The sequence below is a fragment of the Zalophus californianus genome, chromosome 7 (assembly GCF_009762305.2).
Source record: "Zalophus californianus isolate mZalCal1 chromosome 7, mZalCal1.pri.v2, whole genome shotgun sequence".
NCBI classification, from domain to species: Eukaryota; Metazoa; Chordata; class Mammalia; order Carnivora; family Otariidae; genus Zalophus; species Zalophus californianus.
In genome coordinates this window covers 33,282,640-33,308,647 of record NC_045601.1, presented here as the reverse complement: position 1 = coordinate 33,308,647, position 26,008 = coordinate 33,282,640, and the positions used below count along the sequence as shown (strand labels likewise).

At 41.1% G+C, this 26,008-nt stretch overlaps 1 protein-coding gene across 25 annotated transcripts in view; it reads right to left on the bottom strand.

The window, feature by feature from the left end:
• Nucleotides 1-26,008, bottom strand: part of EPB41L2 (erythrocyte membrane protein band 4.1 like 2) — a 205,546-nt gene that overhangs the window by 15,031 nt on the left and 164,507 nt on the right. For 8 of the 25 annotated variants that reach the window (XM_027601138.2, XM_027601145.2, XM_027601143.2 and 5 more), the window contains 10 exons: nucleotides 22,706-22,768; nucleotides 20,643-20,789; nucleotides 19,203-19,304; nucleotides 15,352-15,519; nucleotides 13,276-13,329; nucleotides 12,490-13,050; nucleotides 10,522-10,644; nucleotides 8,630-8,728; nucleotides 6,954-7,034; nucleotides 2,341-2,450 (listed from right to left, as the gene is read on the bottom strand). In XM_027601138.2, coding sequence (XP_027456939.1) covers nucleotides 2,346-2,450; nucleotides 6,954-7,034; nucleotides 8,630-8,728; nucleotides 10,522-10,644; nucleotides 12,490-13,050; nucleotides 13,276-13,329; nucleotides 15,352-15,519; nucleotides 19,203-19,304; nucleotides 20,643-20,789; nucleotides 22,706-22,768 — 1,503 coding nt within the window. In that variant the 3' untranslated portion in view covers nucleotides 2,341-2,345. Of the gene's footprint in view, nucleotides 1-2,340; nucleotides 2,451-6,953; nucleotides 7,035-8,629; nucleotides 8,729-10,521; nucleotides 10,645-12,489; nucleotides 13,051-13,275; nucleotides 13,330-15,351; nucleotides 15,520-19,202; nucleotides 19,305-20,642; nucleotides 20,790-22,705; nucleotides 22,769-23,202; nucleotides 25,875-26,008 lie in introns of those variants that run through there. The other 17 variants (XM_027601153.2, XM_027601149.2, XM_027601157.2 and 14 more) reach the window with 17 other exon arrangements.

Sequence of the window (26,008 nt, the reverse complement as noted above, 5' to 3'; positions counted from 1 at the left end):
CTCAAGCTTTAGATGATTTCTGCTTGTAGGCCTTTTGTACACCCTGTGTTGAAAACAGCATCTAACATATAAAGAGTAAGGTTGCTAGACATGAGGTGAGTACTGAAAAGCCAGTTGTATCTTCCTATACCAGCCACAGCTAGAAAAGACTTGTAAGACCTCTTCTGGGTAAAAAATTACACAACTTTATTGGAAGACATTAAAAAACACCTCTATAAATGGAGAGAGATATTTTATGTTTGTGGGAAAGAATACTTAATATCATAAATATGAAATTCTTACCATTCAAGCTACAAACTAGATGCAGTTCCAATTAAAATACCACAAGGTTATCTTAGAACCCAACAATCTGATTCTGAAATTTATATGGAACAGAAAGAGCCCAGAATAGACAAGATACTCCTGAAGAAAAACACACAGTTGGGGAGACACCTCCTACCAGTTACCAAGACTCATTTTAAAGCTATAGTTTAGACAGTCTGGCATTAGATCAGGGACAGACACATGGACTAATGGAAACCAAAGTGCCCAGAAACGCCCCCCCCACATACAAGAAACTGGATATAGGACCTGCAGATCAGAGGGGAGAGGATGGGTTCTTCAACCACTGGCTACTTTTCAAGGAAACAAAAGTAAAGATCAGTGATTTTTTTCACCACACAGAAAAACCAATTTCTTATGGATAAAGAATTGATCTATGAAAAGCAACATTCAAATACCTGGATCAATAGTATCCCTAACACCTTAGGGTATGGGAAGAGCATAAGCCATAAAGGAAAGCATGATAAGTAAACTACATTAGCTTCCATTAATAACTACATTCAATATACCAACAACTATATTGACCTATATCGAGAACAAAAGACAAACCACAAACCTGAAGATATTTGCAACACATAAAAATTAACAAAGGACTAGTATGCAGAATCTATCAGGATCAGTAAGAACAAGAAAATCAGATGTAATTTCATATCAATCAGTTGGGCATAAATTAAAAAGTCAGAGGGGAGACGGTGCAATGGTGGGAGTCCTCACTTCCTGTGATGGAAAAGCCCTGGGCCTTATCACAAGCTGGAAGATGTGTATTCTGTGACCAGCCATGCCTGTGGGCGATTAACCAATCAGTGTACAGATGATTTTAAAAACAAAACAAAAACAAAACAAAACAAAAAAACAAAAAACAATCTTGGTATATGTGCTATGCAATAAAATCTACTTTTTAAATACATACATAATTCTGAACATTTCTCATTCCACTAAGAATTCTTTAGCACAACTTTTAATGGCTATATTTTAGTGATCACAGGGAAGCAGCATTAAGGCAAAACCAATCCCTACTGTGGGCCATTTAGATTTTTATACATACTAGCAAAAAATTTGAAACAATGTGAGAAATACTCTTGTAGGTAATTCTTTGTATACATCTCTGATTATTTAAAATAAATTCTTAAAGTGGTTTAAATGTTAGGCACACTTAATGTGGGTTTTGCCAAACTGTCCTCCAGGAAATGTTACTAGTTTATAAAGCAGCAGAGGAGTATCATTTTCCCTCTCACAAGCTACCCAACGCTAGCTAAAAACAAACTTTGCCAGATTTATAAGTAAAAACTTACACACTGAATTTTTAACTTGTATTGATTTAAGCAATGAGGCTGAACATTTTTTATTGTTCACCTAGCTTCTCTGTGGTTTGCTGGATTAATCCTTTGCCCATTCACCTAGCTTCTCTGTGGTTTACTGGATTAATCCTTTGCCCATTTCTCTACTTAAGTGCTTGAATTTTTTGATGAGACAGAAGAGTTAGTGACAGATTCACGATATTGACTCCTTCTCTGCCAGGTATATTGAACTTTGTCATTTTATCCTTTATTTTAAGTTTTAAATTTTTATATAGCCAAAGCAATCTTTTCCTTTATGGTTCATTCGCTGATACACAATTCTTCATGTATATTTTAAGGGAATCAACTCCTCTCCCCTTTGTGCCCCCTACAACAAAAATGCCTCATCTAAATGAAGGCAATGGCACCTTCCTCAAAGGGTCACTGTAAACATTAAGAGAGCTTACACTGATGTACTTGTTCATAGTAAAACAACACAAATGTCAATTATTAGCAGTTCTCAATACATGGCGGTTATTAACATCACATGCCCATCGGTCAAGAGAGTTCATAATTTTATGCAGGGAATGTGAGCAGCGGTGCTTGGGATAATGAAGTCCGAAGACTCAAGTGGACCATAAGAGACAGACACTGTGATGGAGAAGTACATTTCACGTCCGCCGGCAGGGTGAGGAGCTCGAACTGCCAGGACAGAGGCCCCGGACGATACGGATTCTCTTACCTTACTTAGTCTTCCCCTTCCTCCAACTCTGTTTCTTTGTGCACCACCACTCTGGTGACCGACATGTCCGGGTGCTGCTCTCGGGCTTCCCGGATGGCCTGGGCCAGCGCCTGCCAAGGTCAGAAGAGCGCGCCATGAGCGGGGGAACAGGCTGCTTCTCAGGATGGCAAAACACACGTATGCTGCTCAACTGGGATTCCATCTCCAGCAAAGATGGTTTGATTGCTTTGAGGAAGCAGGGATTTGAAATGGGCTCACAGTTCATTTTAGAGAACGTTTATTTCCCCCAATTCCCATTTTCCAGTCTTTTCAAATAATAGTGCATGCAGAAGAAATGCGCAGACTCTGAACCCCAGCCTTGTACCCGCTGTGAAACTTGGAGGAAACAGATCTTCTCTGACCTTCATATTCTCACCTGTAACCCGAGACTAATGCTAAGGCTGTGAGGATCATTTTAAGGTTCGCTGTACAGCCTGGAGGGAGGATGTAAAGCATCCAGCCCAGCGCCTGTCCTATACACTCACGGGGCACTTGCTGTCACCCATGGCCTCAAACACCCAGACGCAGGAGCAGGCCTTGCTCATCCCGATCCCCGTGGGCTCTCACTAACTGACCGAGGCAAAATGTTGGCTGAACTGTTATGCTGCTGGAGAAAGATCTCCAAACTTTGAGGGCACAGAACAGTAAGAACAGCCGCAGCAATGGTGACATACGATCAGCAAAGGGAAAGAAGAGAGACGACTCTTGAGCAAGTGCAGGTCTGTATTTTACAGGCAAAAACCACTGGAGGTGCAAAGGTCAACAAGCAGTGCTCAAGGCCAAGCTGCCGCTAGGCTGTGGGCAGGAGCAGGACTCAGGGTGCCCTCCGCTGCCGCATAGGCTCTTCCCAGACCGGGCGATGAGGAGGCTGGCAAAGTTTCTACGTACAAGTGTTGTGACAAAGTGGAAAGAGCCTATTTTTCTGAGGGGAAACAAGTTTAAAGATGTCTTGAGGAGAAAGTAAAACACCATGGAACATCACGCAAAGTCTAGGAAAGCTGTCTAAGACAAAAAGGAAAGTTTTCGAGGAAACCACGCCTTTGAAAGCAGCAGCACAGGTTTCCCTGTGCCTCCGCCATCTGCGGGAGGGGACAACTGCACTTCTGTCCGCTGAAAGGTTACTGAACAAAACCCGGGCCCGAGTCCACACACACACAAAGGTAAAACTACAGAAAAAGAGGTTTTACACCCAAAATTTTTACACAGAAGCTTGGAACACACTTGAGGGTGCTTAAATTTCCACTAGGGAACAAACTCTGGTGATCCACCAGCGTCAGGACCAGAGTGAACTCAAGCAGGGGACTCTCGCATTCGAGCAGCACAACCGTGGTGGGAGCAGGCGGGCTGGAGGGTGAGAGTGGGGTACGGAGAAGGGCAGCGTCTGATCCCAGAGGGTGTCGGAAAGTGTTTCCAGGTGTGTTTGGTGGGGATGCGGATGGGAGCCAGACTGTAGCAGAGTGGCTTCACATCTGCGTGTGTCCAGAGGGAAGTGAGAGATCGGAACGGTCAAAACGGACTACTCCACTTCGGTTCTGGGAATCCAGTTTGGGAAAGGGACAGCTCCGATAGGAGCCAAATGTAGCTACAGACGCCTTGTCAGATACTTTTTAATTCACGTTCATTACAAAGATCTGCCTACATTAAACCAGTACAAATGTTAAAGGGGAAATACAAATGATGCCTAAGGGAAGGGAACACATGTGAAACATGTTTTCATTAGCAGAAAAGTAGGGAAAACCAAAAACTGCTTAATCATCTTCAAACACATTTGAAATCCGTGTACCATTAGTTCCATTCGTTCTGTAATATCAGTACATGAAATTAAATACTGCAAAACGTTAATTTACGATGGCAAGAGTAAAGACTTGAGAAAACTATCACATCCTCCTGCCAAATTGAGAAGTTATTTTACTAGAAAGAAACAGACACTCTGAGGAGTAACCGCAGCGTCCTACGTACCTGGTGCGGAGCTGGGATGTACACAGGGTGAACTGCCTGCAAAGCAAGGGTCTCTAAATGCACGATTCCTTTTTTCCAGTCTTGCTCAGAGGAAGGGTTTTTTTTTTTTTTTTTAAGATTTTATTTATTTATTTGACAGAGAGAGACATGGCAAGAGCAGGAACACAAGCAGGGGGAGTGGGAGAGGGAGAAGCAGGCTTCCCGCTGAGCAGGGAGCCCGATGTGGGACTCAATCCCAGCATCCTGGGATCATGACCTGAGCCGAAGGCAGACGCTTAACGACTGAGCCATCCAGGCGCCCTCAGAGGAAGGGTTTCTTTCCACTATTAAAATTCTTTTAATATAGGGCAAGGAACTGAAAAGGGGGTCAATGATATTCAAGTCACTACGCGATCGGCTTCTGTTTTTGGCAGGGAAGTGATTTCCTTCTAATTTTAAATACATTCACGGTCTCATTACAGGCAGTAAGGAGAGAGGGAGCTTCCTGAGCTTCCAGTACAAGCATACCAGAGGCCACAATTAAACATACTCAAAAAAGTTGATGCATCTCATACTTAAACATGAAAAAGTTATGAAAACATCAAATATCTCTTCTCTCATTTGGGTATCTGCCCTCGGTTTTAAAGCAGGTTGAAGCACCACATCGCACAAACAAGGCCCTGTCCCTGCAGTCACAGGTAAAGCTGCGGGGTTTTTTTTCTAATTTAAGAGTGAGGAATGTGTTATTTTGTTACTTACATTTCAAAGTGTGTTTTCATTATTTGCTATTCAGAGGCAGTACTGTTACAACAGGCCCAAAGACAAGAATATGCACATAAAACCTGAGAATAATCCTCGGAAGGAAAACATGGCATCAGAAAGCCAGAAAGTGCAAAGGTTCAGTGGAGGCTGGGAGAAGACCCCGATTTTCACTTTCCATCATGCCAAAGAATGTGGGCTCCCGCCTCTCACACCATAGGAATTCAATAAATGCTGGCTGAGCTAGAGTTCCCAGTGGGGAAAAGAAGAACAGAGTTTGCTCCAACTTAGGTCAGAGGAGCTCAAAACTGTCCCAGCAGAGAAGAAATCCTCTCTACGGGGGAGCTGGAGGCTTCGTTTCCACGGGATCATTCATTTTCCCATGGCAAACAGACAAAGGTACTGGTCAACTACTAGGAATCTCTACTACAAAGTCAAAATTCAGAGTCAGGGCAACCCTTTAACCTCTGATAGCTCTCAAGGAATGAAAAAAATACATCAGGAAAGACATAAGGAAAATCACATTATAGGGGTTTACAAAATGTTGTTTTCTTTTTAGGCAGAGAAGAAAAACTATTTCTCTTTGGTCACACGGAGTGAGCTTTTAAATGAGAAGTTCTGTTCTCTAAAATTCTCTTTCCTGAGTTCGATGTTGTGTTGAAAGCTGGATAACTCTCATCTGTTCTGACTCCCCAGCCGAGATGGTCAATTGAATATTTCCTTTCCTTCAAGTTGTTATAAAAGAAAATAGCTTGGTTTCCTTTAAAGCGGAGTTAAAAATCACTCAGAAAATGACAAAATAAAAAATTCACATCACTTGGGACTGTAGCCTAAAATGAAAGCTACCCTCGGGGTACGTAGGTGGCTCAGTTAAGGGTCTGCCTTTGGCTCAGGTCATGATCCCAAGGTCCTGGGAATGAGCCCTGCATCAAGCTCCCTGCTTCTCCCTCTTCCTCTGCCCCTCCTCCTGCTTGTGAGCACACGTGCTCACTCACTCTCTCAAATAAATAATCTTTAAAAAAAATTAAATTAAATTAAAGCTACCCTCAGTCACCAGATGAGTTCCACTCATCACGTGGTTGTTAAAGTCATGCAGCCGTCTCAAGTTAACATTAAAATGGAAGCACAATTCTTTTATTTTATTTTATTTTAAAGATTTTATTTATTTATTCATGAGACACAGAGAGAGAGAGAGAGGCAGAGGGAGAAGCAGGCTCCCAAGGAGCAGGGAGCCCGATGAGGGACTCGATCCCAGGACCCTGGGATTATGACCTGAGCCGAAGGCAGACGCTTAACCATCTGAGCCACCCAGGCGCCCAGCACAATTCTTTTAAACATGTTTCTGAATCCATGTAAATTCTCTACTTTGTAAGAGACTTCAGATTTCCTTCTCCCACTCCTCAATAATAGTAATAATTAGGGGAAAATACCTAAGGGTAAAGGGCCCAATTTTTCTAATGTTATTAAAAAAATACAAGTTCCTAAAAGTAGGCATAAGTCAAACTTAGTGACTTTTCTTAGTTTTTGGAAGCTAGTGTCATTAAACTGCCATTCATTTTTTAATCTATGACTTGCCTTTAAGCCAGGCCCACATGAATAACTAATGGTTGCCAGCAATCCTCTCGATTATTTGGATTAAAAAGTGCACGTGAACCAGTGGGAAATAAACAGCAATCCATGTTTTATGCTGGTTTGGCATTAGGAAGCCTGAAAGGACAGGCTGTGTCTAGGTTGGGAAGTGTCTTTGTGTCATGCTTAGGAGGTGGATTCATCCAGGAGGCACTGGGAGAAGGGGTCTGACCCAGGGATCTGACATGACAACACATGCCCAACTTAGAGACGTGGTCACTCTCAGAAGCAGAACTTCAGGTCTTTACCTGGTCATGATCGATGTCTGCATCTCCCGTGATCACGATGCGTTTCTCAATTCTTGTTTCAGATATTCCACCTTTCACAGTCTAAAGGTTATAAAGAAACGAAAGGGGGGAGACAGCAATCACTGACGCATGTGTATACATAATGAGAGGGAATAGAAGGGAGCACATCTAGACCTTCTGGTCATTAAGGCAACGCACAATGAGTGGAGAAGGCGGACATTCCAGAAACTGTGTTTAAGCTCAGCAGAGATTCCTATTGATAAAGTTGTAGCACCCATAAGCCCTCCTCAACTGAAAGCAACTTTAAAACTAATTTATTGAGATTCAAGGGAAATTAAGATGAGACAGATGCCATTTAATCCAAATAGTTCTGTTGGGACATTCCATTACAATTTCCCGGAGTTTCTTTACTCCCAATTGGCCAATTTGCTAAAAGAGGAAAGAAGAAATAATTCTCTGGTTTATGTAGAGTTACAAGGAATTCTAACAATTTAGGTCCCTGGTTTAGGTGTGGGAACTGATGTCATAGTTTTGACTGACTGATTCTCAGACAAATCCACGGGTAATTTTGTTCATTTGGCTTAGTGCAATAAGATAAAAGAAGACTTGGATTTGGCTTAAGATTCAGAAGATACATGAGGGCGATATAAAGATTTGTGGTCAGTGATAACTTCTGTATGTCGCTGTGCCTGCTAACAAAGACCGCGTGAGCCAACTGGGGGCAGGAGCTCTGGCACAAACCACCACCCAGAGTCACTGGCTCGGAGCAAGCTGGCAGAGCCTGGGACATGACTGAGGTTGACAGGATCATACGGCTGTGACGCTGAACTACGAGCAAATAACACACAGTCCTGAGAAAGCACAGCCCTGATATACACTATGTTCCCAAGTGATAGCACTTTATTGTAAGAGACCAGGTTTATCGCAAGCCTGGATAACTGGGTAGCCCTTAAAATGAGCACCAATACCACCTTGCATTTACATGGCATTTTTTTAATTCACAAAGTTTCTGGCTGAAATACAGGGTGAGGAGGGTATAAAGGATACATTTAAATCCTTCAAGCACTAACAAAATGTGAGAGATAGGAGTAAACCTGATGACAGCAGCATGCATCAGGATCACCTGGAGGGCTCCTACAACCACTCCCAGGGTTTCAGTAGATCTGGAGTGGGGCCACGGGACTCACACTTCGAACAAGTCCCAGGAAAGACTGCTACTGCTAGTCCGGGGACCATAATCTGAGAATCATTGGTCATCTGGTGTTAAAACTTTAGAGGATGAGAGAATGATCTGGAAAAATACCCCATATCCAATATATGAGCATCTTGAATCAATGAAGGGAAAATTATATTACTTTGAAAATTCTGAATGATGGTCTTAAAACATTCACTTGCTTCAGTTGGGAGGGTTCATTTATACTTACCAAACTTAGGCTTCCGCTTCTATTATACTTTCTCTCTCCTGTAGCTGGCTGACATATAGTTATTCATGACCTATTTTTATCCCCTTGTACTTTACAAAAATACATTTGTCAATGGAGCCCAATTTCTTGGATACTTTAAGTCCGGGCATTTTTATTCCACTGGCACGGTCTATTACTTTGAAGCTTGTAGAGGAACAAAGAAACAACTCAGAAAAGGTCCTGTTTGCAAGGTCTCACCCTGGATTGCTTTACCTTGGTGATATGTGTTGTTGTCGTTGTCGACACAGACTCAGATGTGATGGTTTGTGCTGTCAGTAATGTCCCCGAGTCACCACCGGCCCCGCCGTCAATCTTTGGATAGTTGGAGGAAAAATACAAAGTAATGCTTAATTTCCATTATGTTGTCAAAAAGACCCCTCCCCGTCGAATATGCATCTTGTGAAATCTTCGAGGTCGGCAGAAGACGTTATCTGCCCATCCTTTGCATGTTTGTAGCGGTGATTTACTGAGCAGGAGGTTGGCTGGCCTTTAAACAGACTAAAGGCAAAGCCTAAATGCATGTGGAGAAGCAAACCTCCTGGGAGGGAGAAAAAAAAGGAAGAATCAAGTAGAAAATGGGACTGAGAGCTACAAGGGTCATGAGACAGTTTGACCGAAGGCCTTTTGCAGAAGCTAGAAAAAGAAACTAGAGAACCAGACAGGGAAGTTTCCACAGTGACCAGAAGTGCTGAGTTGTTTTTTTTTTTTTTTTAGCACAGGTGGTAAAAACAGATAAACATTTTCTCATTTACAAAGCCACAGAACCTGACTAGGATAGACTAAACCTATGTGATTTGGTAATTTGCTTATCTCTAGTAGATTTTTTAAAATAACATTATTCCTATAATAGTTTGTTATGAGCATATATATGGGTACATGGATTTTAATATGCATGTGCTCTCTCTGCATGGGTCATATATAAATCCCAGGCATATATCTAACTAGGTTTTGACTTGTTTGCTTTGATACTAAAAAAGGTAAAAAGTTCTAGAGTTTACCAGGGGAAATAGGAAACAAATTAATAGCCTAAGAGTACATGTGAAGATCACCAAACATACTTGTCTCCCATTTCCTGACATTATCACAGGGAAATAACCAGAAAGCCCAGAGCCTTTTGGACCAAGTTACGGGGAAATTTCTCTAAATTTGAGTCATGTACCTGTATTTCTTTACTAGGCACTTACTATACTACAGACACACGAGTACATGCTCTCCCACCACACCCATTCATAAGAAACCCGTTTTGGTTTATGTGGATCTATGCACATACATGGATAATATGTCTAAAATAATTTTGAGGAGTATTTAAACATACCCACGTTAAACCTTTTAAAAAAGATTCTGAGAGAGGTCAATAATCTGCCACCCTCCACCATGGTACAATCCTACTGTAGAACACTAAATTTCTCAGACGAGAAAATAGTTGTATAAATTTCTAAACAGTTCCATTTTGACATAATGAACGCTTTCCCCTTTTTTACTACCCTTAAGGCTAAACATCTTAATGCATATTTCAAATCTTTACAGAATCAATGTCTGAATAATGTCTAAATCAATGTCTAAAATTAAACCCACAAATCTGATAATTATTTTGACACACAGTATCATGTTTACGTAAGATCGACAACACATCTTCAGAAAATAATCCCACGTGAAAGAGAAGCACAGAAGTGTGTGTGTGCGTACACTTGGCAAGCAAGAATGAGTTGACTCGATCTTATCTGCACGGAGTTTGGGGTGTTGGGGGGGGAAGAGCCTAAATCTTACGAATCCACAAATTACATCAGATCCAATAAGCTTTGTAAGTGACCTGATTCCCAAGTGTATATCAACATGCCCAGAACAACTTATAACACGGACAAGATTGCTACTGCCTCTCCTAAATAATCCTGTGTATGCCCTCTCCCCCACCCCCCACCCCGAATTGCTGGGCCGCCAATTTGACTGCAGCTCTGTCGTAATCTAAGAAACAATACAGCAGGTTCGATTGCGATTATGACACTGAGATATGGAAGGCTACATCAAGGTCAGAAACACGTAAACTAGAAGACAAAAACAGACACAAAGTAAAGAACTGAAGTAGTCCAAATCTAGAGTTTTTGTACCTGTGGAGACTCATATGTGATGGTTTTGGTCTCAGTTTGGACAATAGGGACTTCCTTGGTGGAGATTTCTGTCCTTTGTGAGGCATCAGAAATTGTTACCATCTCTGTTTTTACCACTGGTGGCTGAGGTGGAAAGGAAGGGAAAAATAAATTCTAGAGGTCACGAAGTGAAAGTGTTTAATGGAGCCTTCAAAAATAATTGTAAAAAATATATCCAAACACACACTCATGCACAAGAGTAAAGGTAAATGAAAGACACAAAAGAGAAACACTTTCCTTCAAATATCATATGTATGTGTGTATGTATGCATGTACACAGACACACACATATATGTATGAAGAATAAGCTAACATAATGGCTCCCTAAATTATGGTACACTTCAAATTACCATGGTCCCAACTACATGTCAAACGTGGTGTGCACAGTGATATATAAACTTTAGCTTTGGGGCAAGCTATAACAAAATGGAGAAGAAAAAACGGAATGAACTATGTGAAGTGACCTGTCTCAATTTTTACTGCAGTTTAAAGAACCACGTGGTTTGTGTGAAGGCTCATTGTCTTTAATTGGCACGTCAGGTAGGGAGACTAAGCTCTTCCCCCAAAAAGTCTCTTCTACCCTACCGACAAAGAGATTCTACTTTAAGAATATCTTCAAGTATGATCTTTTCAATTATAATTGTCTAAAACTTGCAGTGCTTTTGTGTTACAAAAGTTAAAATATTACATCTAGAGTTATTCCACCAACATTGCATTAAGGCTTTGAACAATGAAAACATTAAACAACAGGGTCAGGGTCACGGCCTGCTAGCTTTGTAGTCTGCTGAGCATGTAGGTTTAATACAACACCAGACCATACTACTACCAAAATACTACAGTACTTTGAGAGAAAATTCCCAAGTGTAATTATTTAAAGAGGAACAACCATATGTTAAACGCAGAAAATAAGAGTTCAGAGCGTTCAAAGGCTCTTGAAATGTCTTCTCTGAAGTGAAGCAGGAAGTTTAAAATATAGTAAAAATCCATTTAATTATCTCAAGACAAAGTCACTTCAAGATTTTCCAGCCCATCGAAGAGAGCCTACATCGTGGGCATTTAATTTCAGAATCAAGAAAGTCTCATGATTCCTAATTCAGAGACACCCGCACCTCATGACCGAGACTTAATTTACCAGGAGTGTGGAGAGTTCTCTTTCTTGAAGAGAAAAAGTTAAAGACTCCTATCCAATTTAGATAATGCACAAAACAGATGATCAACTTGCAAATCATCCAGAATTGAGGGAGGACAGAATGAGAAGAGTGTCCTCCTATAAAACAGGCTAGCCTCTGGCTGCGCACAAGAAAAGAAAATGCTCTTAAAGCAATCCGTACGCTCTCTGGAATCTAAAAACAGCAATCACAGTGGTATTCGAGAAATATGTTTTCATCACTGCCGGATGCGGGACTCCGAGCACCACGGTAATCAGAACCAGCTGCCACTTCTAAACATCTAAAGCTGAAGGGAGAATCAGCCAAAAAGTCAAGTCCAATCATGGTAACAGCCACACGCACACACTCACACTGACCGTTTGTCAACACTACAGATACAGTTTTTCTCATTAAACCAACAAAAAAGGCATTTAGCACAAGGAAGCAGTGCAACTAAAGACAAACAGTTGAAAACATCCAAAACGTGCAAAGAAAAATTTTAAGTGTGAAACGAGAAGAGAAAAAAAAAATGGTGTGGCTGCTGAAGGCAAGTTTACTCTGTCAGGTGGATCCAGGTGCAGTAAAGAAGCCAGAAACCGTGAACAGAGCTGGCAGAGAACCTAGAGAGCAGTGCTTTTCCCCCCTCTTCCCAGGAGAGACAAAGACCAGAATCTCGTAGAAAAAGCTGGAGGAGGATCGGGAGGACAGCAGAAGGAAGGCAGGTGTTCTCCACCTGAGAAACAGCTCTAGAGTTTAGCTCCCGCTCGGGTCTCCCATTTACCTCTGAACAACAAATAATTTGTGGCAAAACATCAATGTCAACATGAGACACCTCTCCGTTAACTGTGTGCTGCTCGTCCTCTGTTTCTTCGCTCATGTCTTGCTTAATAGCGCCTTCGTTTACACTCTTCTCTGCAGGTATCTGTGGGGCAACTACATTCTCCCGGATCACTGTTTCTACTGCGCTTACACTGGCACCTGCTTGTCTGACTGGGCTGGCTTCTGGTACCGCTTCCTCCCTCTCTACTACCTGGGCTGCTCGGCCGGCTTCTTCCTCCACCTCTTCGTCCTCCTCCCGCTCTTCCCGTATGGCGCCCGCGGTCACAGGGTGGTGGGGCCGGTACTCGCCCCCGTCTTCCTCCTCGCTCTCGCTGCCGTGGCTGCTCTCAGAAGACAGGGAGGTGGAGTCTTTCTGGGTCAGAGGCTCCACCTTACGCATCTCCCCAGGACCACTCCCAGGTGATAGCTCTTTACCGTTCATTTCTTCTGTGATTACTCTTTCGTCTTTCCCAACCTCTGCCTGTTTCTTCTCCTCCACTACATTCAGAGTCTCATGTGAACTCTGCACAAAAAAGAAATGGATGAGGGAGAACAAAAATACATGAATAAATAAAAACAAAACAAAACAAAAACAAAAACGACGGAAACCAAAGTTAACCAATGATGGTAGGTTCATGTCATGGAGAAAAACACAGATGATTATGATGGCTGACTGAAAGGGAAGCGGGGAGAACATGAGGGGGTCAGAAACATCAGGCGATGGCGTTAACATGGAAAAGGGGAGAACCTTAACAGCATCACTGGCTCCGGTGCAAGGCCCTTCGGACTCGGGAGCGCGTTTCTGCGAAACAAAAAGCAACCGAGGACACGAATCAATATAGTTTTACACCTCAACACCCACCAAAACAAACATCTGACACTGCAAAGACAGAACAGCAAGAATCCACGTCCACAAAAATCTTTGCTCAAGGTCACATGGAGGACAATCCAGACAAAAATGCAAAAAGCTTACGAAAGGAAACAAAAACACAAAATAGCATCCTCCCAAAGACATAAAATGCTTTTATTGTAGTTATAACTATCAGCTCTCCTTATTTAGTTGAAAGGGGAGAAAAAAAAATGGAATTATACCAAAGCTGCCTGACTGAAGTTGAAATTGCAAAACTTTTAAAAACCTATTCAATAAACGGTTTTGATTTTAAGCAGACTATAAAGCCTGGCCTGAAACCCTGATTCCTAAGTGAATATATAGCATTAATGAGATGGCACCTTTATTTTCTGCTGGCTCATTTAAAAAAACAGCTGTAATTGGCAAAATTCGACTTGGTCTCAGATAGCTATTAAAACAAAAATGTTGTTTCGGAAATGGTTATTAACCTCCCAAACTATATTATAGATTGGCAAAAGAGATATTTTAACACTAGGGTGGATAGCAATGATAGCTCCAAGTGCCTTCTTCTAGAATTTAGCTCCTCCAACTAGCATCTTTGGAAACTGAAACGAACCAAATTTATTATCCGAGATGTTTATTCCTACCCCCCTCCCGACCCCCCCGCAGACATCTACTTCTTGGGAGTAAATCTACTCTAAGTAGTACACTACCTAAATGTTTAATAAATACCTGTTGACTAAATACATTAGCAATATAAATAATTATGCTTTGCTATTGATAACCAGTGTAGAAATTTTCTTGCAAAGGGGTTTTGAAAGCTTACACTTTTCCTTAAACTTGTTTTGAAAGGAGGGGAGGGGCTATTTACACTGATAAAAATGAAGCCTCGCTAACTTTTTAACATTCGGGTGACATTAGAGCCTGTGATCTCACTGGGAAATAGTTCTGCTAGAGGTAGTAGCCCTACTTCTTCAAGAAGGTATCTCCATGCCGCGTGGAGCGGGGCAGTGCGCCTCTGAACCCTGTGGCCAGAAACGAAGCCTGCGGCTTGGCGAAGCCGCCAAGACTGCATGGACAGGAGCTGGGTCCTGGATCAGACAGCAGCATCCCCCATTTATCTGTACCTGTGACGTGGGCAACCGTGAGCAAAAGGCCCTAAAAGGGCACACTTCTGACAGCACCCGTCAACATGTTCTCTCTCTCTCTCTCGGATCTGTGCTGTTATTCTTAGTTGCGTGGTAAGGCCACGTTTCCATGGCTCGAAATCAGTAGCGTGTATGTCGGTACAAGAGAAAGATCCTTCCAGTTTTTACTGAAAACCCAGAGGTTTCAGATTGAACTGGAAAACTCTGAAGCTTTTTTGATGAGTAACACTTAACTATAAACTTCTTTATATAAAGACATCCAGTGGTCAGAACATTTCTAAAGCAGACATCCCATCATTATTATTCCAGGTCAGTAAATTATTACTTAACCCCAAATGGCCAGATGGGCTCTTGACCAAGTTCAGGGAATCCCTAAGGGTCAGTCCAAGAAATGAAAATAATTATTTCACTGGGCATGGCAGGCACTTTGTATTTTTACACATGAACAGAATTTTAAAAATAAGGAGCCATCAGGAGAGGCCTGAAAGGTGTTTCAACTTTAAAAACTTTTCTGCCAAACACACTTCGCTTCCCTTAGAGTGAGGGCTTCCTTTCCCACAACAACTCAGACTCTGGGCCTTACTGCTTTAGATGAGTCTCTGAATTTAGGCAGATTTTGTGGGCCAACAGGGGACCAAAGGCGGCAGGAGAAACAACCAATCTGTGGTTTTCCCTCATGTCCAAATTCACTTATTGTTTCCTGAATGATTCTCCCAGGAAGAGTTAATTTTAACCAATGAAAGCACTGGAGAGAGGGGTTCCTAAATATTCGGGGAAAAAAAAATCATATGTGGCTTTTGAAAACGGGAAACAAAGTAAAATGCACCTCAGGCAAGCGTGAGAAGGGCGAGGAAGAAAGCGTTTCGGGAGGCGCACTACAGTTCACAACAGCGCCCTCTGCTGTCCGAGTGGTGGCTGAGGTGAAGGGGGCTCGCAAGCTATCAGCAAAGCCCTTTTCACTCAACAAAATGGACGTTATTTCCTCTTCTAGGCTCTGGAGAAGTCAGAAAAGGAAGAGCAAAGAATTAACAAGGAGTCAGAACAGACAGCAGTGACCTACTGAGAGAAAGGAAAGGTTACACAAGAGAGAATCACAGAACAGCATAAACTGAGGGATAGGCGAGGAGTTGGAAAGATTCTAGCAGGTGTCTGTGGCGTTTTGCCTAAATGCTAGCTTTCCACTCTGCTTGAGAATCTGAGAGCTCTCACCTCTGGGAACCAGCTTAATAAAAAAAAGCCTTAGTTTATCCCTGAAACTTTATTTCCAAACTGAGAACAACTGATCTACCCACACAGTGAACACTATTTTATATATTCCTGAAGGGGCTGCTCGCCTTCAGCCTCTTTCTGCCCAGAATGGTCTCCTCAGGGGCCCCTACTCTTGGCCACGCTTGTTCCTGTGTAAGAGCTTGAGTGACCCCACCCTCCTGCCTCCAATGCCCTTCCCGAGGCACACTGGGCCTTGCCGATTTTGTCACCTCTCTGAGGTCCACTTAATAGTCCCTATTTTGTAATGGGCCTCCCTATCCATTCCAGCTCCTCTAGCCTCCTCCCTTCTCCATACCACTTGAACGGTCTGTACGATGAGCGCTCTGACAGCAACCCACAGACATTCCCTCGGACATGCTAAATAGGTCACGGGATGAAGAGACAGGTAAAGAAAACAATTCTCAGTAGGAAGACAAACTCAGAGGTGAAAACTCAAGTGAGCAATGTGAAAACCATCTGTCCCTGAGAAACCGTGAAGGCCAAGTTCATGTTGCCATTTCTGGCCCTGAAACAACAGTCCCTAACCCGCCTGAGGGCACGACGGGAAAGCCAGGGACTGTCCCAGGTACCTGTAATGCCAACAGCAAAGAGTCGCCATAAAGCGAATGTCAAAATTGTGTAAGAATACTTCCTAAAAAACCCTAGTGTTCAGAGAGCTTAAGGATGAATGAATAAATGAATGGCATTTCCGAGATGCCCTTTGGAACAGGGCACTAGGGGGGTGGTGAGGAGTAGGGACAATGAGAGGAGATGGGTGAGGTGCAGAAGCACTTGCAATATTCAGGAGAGAAAAAAACATCTTCTGGGTTAATTCAGCTTAATTATAGTCTCCATAATTACACCATCCCTCCGGGTTGGGTGGGTGGAAAGAGTGTCCTTCCTGGTCAGAGACCACTGGGGAGCTCAAGTGCCATGCATTTAATTATTCAATAAAACATCTTCAAAAGTACCTTACAACCACAGTCCATGTAATCTCTACTAGACTCATGAGAATACAAGTATGTCATAATTCTTACAAAAGAGGATATACAATAGTTATTTACTAAATGTAAATGTATTCTACTAAATAATTTGGTTTCCAATTTTCTCTCAAAATCATATTCAAACTGAAGCCATTCTGAAAGTTCAGGGTATTTAAACAAGAACTACTACTCTTTGAGGGAGCCTGGTTGGCTCAGTTGGAGGAGGACGGGACTCCTGATCTTGGGGTTGTGAGTTTGAGACCCGCATTCGGTGTAAAGATTACTTAAAAAAAGAAAAAGAAAAAAAGAAAGAAAAAAGAACTACTGTTTTTATTTTGATCTATGAAACCCATATTATAGAAATCTAGAAACTTTGGTCAAGTTAGACTACTCTCATGCATAACTTTTTATTTTACTTTCATTAAGGATTACAATTTAAAGAAACCCTACAAAATCAGTAGCAAAATGAAGATGTGGCAAAGACAAATTTTAAAGATATTCTGTTAAAAGCCAAACACTCTGGTAGACTTAACTGCTCACACACTTTCAACTAATAGTAGTGAAAGGTTATTGGCAGGGAGGCGGGGGTTACCATGTAAGTGGTCCATAAATGTTGGGTGAATGGGTGAACGGAGGCATGACCGCAGTTACAACAATCCACATACATGCCAAATAAGAATATATTTTCCTGCAGATACTGGAGAGGAAAACAACAAAAAAGCAGCCACTTCAAGTATAGAGAAACCATTCAGGAGCGTAACAGGAGGTCAATTCCAGATTTAGATTCCACATAACAGGATCTTAATGTAACTTCTACGACAATGAGTGAATGAATGATTTCTATTGTATATGGTTTCTACTGGACGATTCTAAACCATGACAGCCTGGAAAGACGGTAATTTTCAACATCTTCACCAAAATTCCCAGGTCTCCTATTGCAAAAAGTACAAAGACATCATTTTAAATTGATCAAACGCTGCCATGCGCCTTGCTTCTGGAGGATAAATTTTCAAAACTACGTAATATTTCAAAGCATATGATATTAAAGTCATTTTACACACAGTCTGACAGGCTTTGGATTTCAGGCTAACCTTTAAAGTATATAAATATGCCACTTGGTTTAGCTTTATGACATTATCTTTCTCATTTGCAGTCCTCTGGAAATATTTCATCTCAGCCACACCTCCAATTCCTTTAGGGCAAGGCTTCATCTTCCAGTTATCCTGCCTCCTCGCCCACCCCACTGTATCTTCTGATGAATGCGACTGTCTATGGATTAACAAGACCAAAATTTGGGGACCGGATACATTTTTTCCTTATCACTGATTTCTGCTCTCATTCACATCCCCCCTAGGACCCATTCCTCATCCAGCACCAGAGGGACCTCTGTCCGACATGTGGGATTAGGTCATTACTCAGCTTAAAACTCTCCAATGGCTTCCCATCACTCCTACGATAGAATTCCAAGCTGTTAGTCTGGTCTTTAAGATCCAGAGTGGACCTTCTGACTTCTTGGACTTTTCCTAAGCCCTTGTTATCTGGACTTTCAGTTCCTTGAACTAGCTCCTGTCTTGGGGCTGTGGCACTTCCTCTTCTTTACACATGGAAGAATCTTCACATGTCTCTCTCCTTCTCTTAATATCAAGGTCTCAACTCCAATGCTATCTCTTTCCTGAGCACAGCAGGAAAGCCGCCTTCCCAATCACCCTCTTAACAGGACACTGTATTTCATCTTCTTAACCCTTATTCCTTAGTACCCTACATTTTCTAATTACTAATCAACATGTCTGCTATCTCCCCCACTGGACTCTAAGCACTCTAGTCCCAGCAAATGACAGGCCAGTCAGCTGGCTAAGCAAAATTAGTAGAAAGAGAAGAAGAACAGAGGTATGTAAAAGCAATGGAAAGCTAACTTCCCTAGTAATATCAGATATTTCATATATGTGGGGAGCACAGAGATCTGAGTGGCTACTGTGACACACACCAAATCTTTTCTCCCACTAAAAATCTTAAAAATGAAAATTCATAAGGTTTCCAAATGGAATTAGAAAAATAGCTACCTGCATCACACATCATTTGTGATTTTAACACCGCCACAGTCTGCACAAGAGCGTTGTACTAATGGTGCATTTTCCCATGAGATCATGGTCTCCCAACTGTCAGCCACATTCATCAAAATTCGGGGTTATTGATCACCTAAATTGGTTGACATGTCTGCATTTCAAATTGTGGATTTTCAAATGCAGTCCTCCTGCAATATGGGGTATTCTCACTAATGATCCTATGTTTCCATATAAGGAAATTTCATTTTTTAAATGCTCAAAAGATTATTTCAACAAAATTTTAGGTGACTACATAAGAAAAAAAGGAGTATCTTATGGCTGTGGACCAAAATAAAAGGAAAGGGGGAAAAGCAAGAGTAGATCCAAGAATGCAAGGTGAACACCTTGTCTGTCTCCTGGACTTTTCCTTCAACTGTCCGTGTTGCTGCCATCTGATGCTTCTCCTTCACGGATAAAATATCCTTGAAAAGATGATCTCCTTTTCTCTATTGTTTCAAACAATAGACATAATCAACAAATAAGACAAGTACATTACATCTATAGCAACACAAACATAAAACAACTGTGTGGGTCAGTAGAACGGACCAGATAAAGCAGCACATAAAGGAGGACAAGATCTTAGCACATCATTAGACATGGTTTCTCCAGAAAACGCAACCCTCTAGAGCTGACTGCTGACATAGGGGCATTAATATCTTCAGAACATCTGAAAATAAGAATGTAAGCTGTATACAACTTCGTAAGACCCTGGTGTTTTCGATCTTAATGTTGTCATCCGTGGTTTTCTCGGTTCAGCAATTATTTTTGCATCTGTTCTCAAAGAGCTATTTTCCTTTCACTGTCACAAACTTACAAATTTAAAGCAACTAACAGCTTTGCCTTTTTCAGAAAAAGTGAATAAAAATAGCATGAGACTAACTCAAGTGCGTACACATTTGGTAACATTCGAGCCAGACGAGAGAGATGATGAGCTTCAGGGGAAGAGAGGGCTGTAAGGAAAAGGGGAAACACGAAATTGTTGGGTAAAACCTTCATCCGCTTTTTAAAACAGCACATTATAATAGAGTATGATCATTATCTCCTCAAGTATGGTAAATGAGTCCATGAAAGCTCTTGGTTGATAACAGATTTTGGAGCATCAGAAAAGAAGAGATGCAGATGAGAATGAATGGAGAAATAGATTGAGAATATCCTCAAAAGGCAACACTTACATTGGTAGCGGGAAGAAATAAACCATGGAAAGAAAAAGAATGAGTTTGGAGAGATGTTATGGTTGAAAATCCTTTTAAAACAGTAGTCTACATTTCATTACTAAGAAGTTTCAGTTTTAAGTTGTACAACATTCTGCAAATTTTCAACAGGGCTCATTAGTTTTCAAAGCTAAGGTTAACTCTTTATCCTCACAGTAATTACCTTAAACCACGATAAATACGATCTATATTCCTACATCCCTTTAATTATTAATTATTTATCAAGTAAACTCTATTACTTCAGTAGTCCATAACTGAAAACCTTATTAAATACAACACAATATCTGTTTCTAAGCCACCCTGTAGAACATTGCATTACTACTCATTTACTTGAGTAAAATAGTGAAATTATTCTGCAAGTTTTGAAAATATTTTGAAACTCACACAATTTACTAAGAACTATGTCAATAAGTATTACATTGTTAATATTTAGTATTTAAAACATTGTTAGCAATTACATTAAAAAGAGGGGAACATTGTCTAACCCTGAGAATCAACATCATAGATCAGCGACCTGAGTTTTACCGAAGAGTTGGAGCGAGACATACAGCCAACAAACAGCTATTGACATACCCCTTGTGTCTGTAGGGACAGAGGTGTGATACGTCGTTTTTCCCATTCATTAGGGCGCGGCTCAGGTGTGGATTCCATAAAATTGCGCTTGAGTTCACTAATGCTAGCCTGATGTCTCAGTATGTCCTCCTGGGCCTTATCGAGGTCCTAGCAATATGTAACGTAACAAAGGGCGGAAATCCAAAAGGAAAAAAAAAAAATCCCAGCAGGACAAAAATAAAAAACCAAAAAATAAGACAAAGCAAACTTATGATTAAAAAAAACATAGTAAAGCAAGAAAAATGCCAAGTCTCAAAAGCCATGTTATCACCTATGAATAGAAGTAGTTCATCAAAATTTGAAAATAGAGCCAATGTATATATTTTTTTAATGATTCCCATTTTAATAAGTTCTGGTTTCTTCTGTTTAGAATTTTTTGTAAAGAAATAGTTACTTATATTATTTGAAGGAAGCCATGGAATCACTAGTACTCGAAATGGCTAATCACCTTCTTTCTAGTAGCTGGATTTAAAATGCAGCCTAGGACTTCGCTCCTGCAAATTTACCTTTCTCATTCAGGCTATTACTACAGCTGCATTCTGTGAATGCAGTAAATGAAGTAAAAATAGAGAAAGGTAATCAGAAGCACATTTGGCTTGATGGGAAAGCCAGACCAAGATCATGAGAGAGAGAGAGAGAGAGAGAGAGAGAAAACCAAGGGTTAACTTTTTCCAGGAAATTCCAGCAATGGCTTTTAATCCTTAAGGAATCAAAATACTGGCTTCCAGAGGCTCCTTCTGTTTGGCCTCTCTATAAAAGAGGGGACCTCCTAGACTGGTTTCATGTACTTGCCAAGCACAACTGTGAGGCCCAGCCACCCCCACATAACGAATGATCCTTATACAAGACAAAGATACAAGAAAAACTATCAGGTCAGTTTTCACTGGACTAGGCCCTGACAAATGGTATTTGTGGGAATTTTTAGATTGGCCCTGTCTTTGTGGGAATAAAAGGTAATTAATGTTCAGGAAACACTTTTAAGTGAATTTTAAATCTTTTCTTACACTTCAAAATCATAGGGCCACCTGTGGATCATAGCTTTCATCCCACTCCCAGAGGAACAGGTCATGCATCTGGTAAAATTAGATCTTCCACATTCATGCACAAGCATAGTAGCTCCTCTAGGAGCTTCTCTAGCCATTTGCAAAAACTCATGATAATCTAAAACTCTTTGCATGGCATGGAAAAATGACTGTGGCTTGAGATCAGGCACATTTCTTGCATTTGTTCAAAGCAAGGTTACATATTACACTGTAGAGCATTTTAGTAAGTTATGCAAAATACATTTCCAATAGTTATCAAAGCTGCCAAAAGCAACCAGATTAGTCAGATTACTGAGCATTGCAATTCTCCACTGAATACATCACCATTTTACTACCATAAAAGAAGAAGGGGAAAAACAAAAACAAACAAAAAATGTTCTCGTGTGACACGGGGAATATATTTTACACACCTGATTGGTTGGTTAGGTTTTTTTTTTTTCCTTTCTTTCTTCACTTTCTTTTTAATCCAAACGATCCCATTAATCAACATTTTCTCAAAGGTAATTACTTTAAGTGAACCACATTCCTAATTGCATGGATTTAAGCAACTTTCCCCCATAATTGTGAACACGGATCTAAAGCCATTTCATGCCAAACCAACAAATATCTGTTCTGGGTGAATATATATTAAGGATGGGATGTTACTTCAGATTCTATACCACGGAGATGGCCCCTTAGGAGAGAACAGATTTACCTGTAGAACTTTAAGAGTAATAGATAAAAATTTTACTCATTCGATTGAACAGAATTTTTTTTTTTTCCCAGTTGTCACTTTGAGAACTTCTAGTAGATCTATTCCTACCGAAGCCACTTTAAAAGAACAAAGTCGGAGCTAACATGCACTCCAAGTCGAACTGTCCCCCATGCAGTTCATGCAATGTGCTTGCGGGAAGTTGCCGGCCAGCCAGCCTGCGCGTGACCTCCCGTCCACAGCAGCCTGGCAGCCATGAGGACAGAGTTGTTTTCTTAAAGTATACAAACCTCCAACATTAAATTGCTATGTCTGACATAAATATTATCCCCTTCTACTCTCAAGGAATTTTTCTGTGAAATTAAATCACACACAGGGGGGAAAAGGCAAATAAACATAAGTGTATCAATCAGCAAGCACCAGAAACAACCCCGAGTTGGATAGTCCAAGACATTAAAATACAAGAGGAATAAAAATCTTAAGAACCTAAAAGCCATAAGAAGCAAAACTCACATATCAACCCCGAAAGCGCATTACCCCCCCACCCCGCACGCACGTGCACACACACAATAGTTATGACAGGCAGCAGTCACTGGGTATTTAATTTGGGGGGGGGGGAATAAATATCCACCTCCTCCAGCTGTGTCTTCTCTTCTTCCATTTTCACCTGAAAGTCATACAGCAAATGGCCAGAAAGAAGGGGAGTAGTAGTAGAAACTCTACCCATGGGTGCAAAGATGTATTTGAACTGAAATGGTGAACTAGAATTACCAACCTTTACTGTTTGGCCCTCAGAAGATGCCGAACATAAAGCCACTTTGGTTTTTCTTCACCTACGGTGTTGCACAAATGGTGGAAGGAATCCTTTGCAAAGGTGGAATGGAGAATGGAAGCTTCACTCTTTCTCAGTCCCTAGATTATGTGCTGTTTTTGAATGTTTTTGCTCAGAAATGGAAATAGGAGAGTGTAACAATGGCATAATTCCATGTGTCCTAATGTGTAAGGTCTAAATCAATCTAGGGATGAGGGCAAAGTAGAATGATGTGGAGTGAAAACCAAATTTTATACCAGGGACAAATATTCACCCTCTCATTCAGTTTTTTACCATAGATTTCTTTCCTTGGGAGGAAAATTGGTTTATTTTGCTACCTGCGTGTTAAAATTATATTTAAAAGTACTCATATTTTATAGCCACTTTTCTTTCATAAAATTCTTTAAATAAGAATAGTTTTTCATAGATGGATAATTCTCAGTATCTAACGACCCAAAAGAAAAAAGACCTGTAAATTTAAAACTAACTCATGGAGATGAAAAGCCCAGCATAGGGTATATAGTCAATAATATTCTAATAACATCATATGGTGATAGATTATAGAATTGTCGAATCGTTATGTTATACACCTGAAACTAATGTAACACTGTATGTCAATTATACTTCAATAAATTAAAAAAAAGCATAAATCCTGATAACTACTGACTCAAGGAAAGGAAGAACAAGAAAGAAAAATAATGATTGAGACCAAAAGACAATAGTGTAACCTTCATGTGTTAATTTATAGCAGGATCATACATACTCCTTTTCGTCTTTACTGGAATGATAGTGTTAAATCTGAGAGTTCAAAATGCCTTTTTGTTTTTCCTTAAACCAAGTATTTTTGAGGTGAGCAGGGAGCTCAGAGTATCTTTTTATCAGAAGGGAAAATAAGAGCTATCCAAATCTATTAAGGATCACGTGCCAATTCCTTGGTCAATACTTAATTCTCTAAAATGCCAATCTTTGGCATTCTTCAGTTAACCTTTAGGAATAGTGGTTTCTCCCAGTATGCCTAATCATAGCATCATCTTTACATTTTTCTTTATGTTTGCTCTAAATTGTGACTTTTCCTTATGTATGGCCAGTACCCACAGGATATGAGACACTAAGTCACCAGACCACATGTAGCAAAACAAAAACATCCTGCTCATGTTAGCACCAACCTAGTAGTGCAGAGGTAGCCCTATCCAGGGGTAAAAATCCTCAAACCGGACACCTAATCTTAAATAAAAGGACACTAAGTAGCCCAACCTTAGGGTGAATAGTGTTAAATTTTCAAAAAGCCATGTTTCATTTTTCTAAATGTATTTCTTAAAGATAAGAGTAGTATCTTCCTTACAAATACCTGACAGTGACTCTTCCTAAAACTACATGATTTAGGGTTTAAAAAAAAAAAAAAAAAAAACTACCTGAAATTCATTTGGTTCCCAAATGCTACAGTAACAGGGAGACAAGGAATTTCGGAGATTAGACCCATAAATGTCAGGAGTAAAGGTTACAGATGCATCCTCATAACTACAAGAACGAGCTTGGCTTTCTAACGAGAAATAACAATACTAAGGAATTCTACTAATACACATCAATTACGGTTATATCCACTGCATCCTAAGTTCTATATTGGAACAAGTTTCCGTCCTAAAGGAACGGCATCGATAGCACTGATACTTGTCTGCAAAACAAACAGACCCAATACGGATTGTTAAGGGCAACACAGGTTTCCTGTTATCTTTTTGTTTTGTTTTGTTCTGAAGACCTAGTATGGTCTAGGTATTTACAAAATAATCCATAACTTCGCTCTCAACTTCGAATGTGTGGACCTGGTCCATGGAAATCAATGAAGGGAAAGTACTTATTTACATGTATTTCTCATGCACTAAAACACCATGTATGCGAAAATGTGCGGATCCTACTATTTTGAGGGTAATTCGTGGTGAAATTTATGCACATGTTTACACTCTACATTTGTTGAGCCCACAAATTAAAGCTTATGGAGGAGTGTCGGCTGCTTCCTCTTCCTCGGTTTTGTCATTCGAGTCCCAGTCATAAGAAATGCTGAAGGAGGCAGCTTTAGCCTCCAGATAGCAGAGGGATAGAGCCAGAGGAAGGGCAAAGGTGAGAGAAAAAGGCACTGACTGAGAAGCAGAGAGAAGCAGTCCGAAGACGAGGACGAGGGAAGGCAGGAATGAAGGGGAGGTGACAGGAAGGTAGTGCTGGATGTCTGCGGGGAGGAAGGAGACCCAGACCTTGGGGAGGCTGGGGAAAGCGAGATACCCATCTTCATCGAGAAGGGAGGGGAAGCTAGGTGGGAAGCATCTGCAGAAACGGAAGGAAAAGTACCCAAATTCAGAATCCTTGTGGTCAGCCTCTTTTAGAGGCTTCTCCTGGGTGGAAGGACTGTCAGGCTGGGGAGGGGCTGCAACAGGACCCGAGAGAGAATCAAGGATGGGGACCTGGCAGTCCCCCAGCTCTGACGGCTCACCGGTGGAAGGGAGTTCTAAGCTGTCTAGCGTGATCTGGTCGGCCTCCCCAAAGGGGTCTTCCTCCGAAATGTCTGAAAGCAAGTCCATTTCAGGGACTGGCAAAAGGTTTGGGGAAAGAGATGAAACACAGCGAATGAGGGGTGAAGGTGGGCACATGGAAACAAGCTACTCTCGGAAGCAAACCCATGATTGAATGTGAAATCGCACAACAGATACATTCAAAGGAGAAACAAAGGCAAGAGAGAAAGAGAAGAAATGGGCAGTTAGTGAAAACTTGTACTTGCAAGTAGGGATTGTTA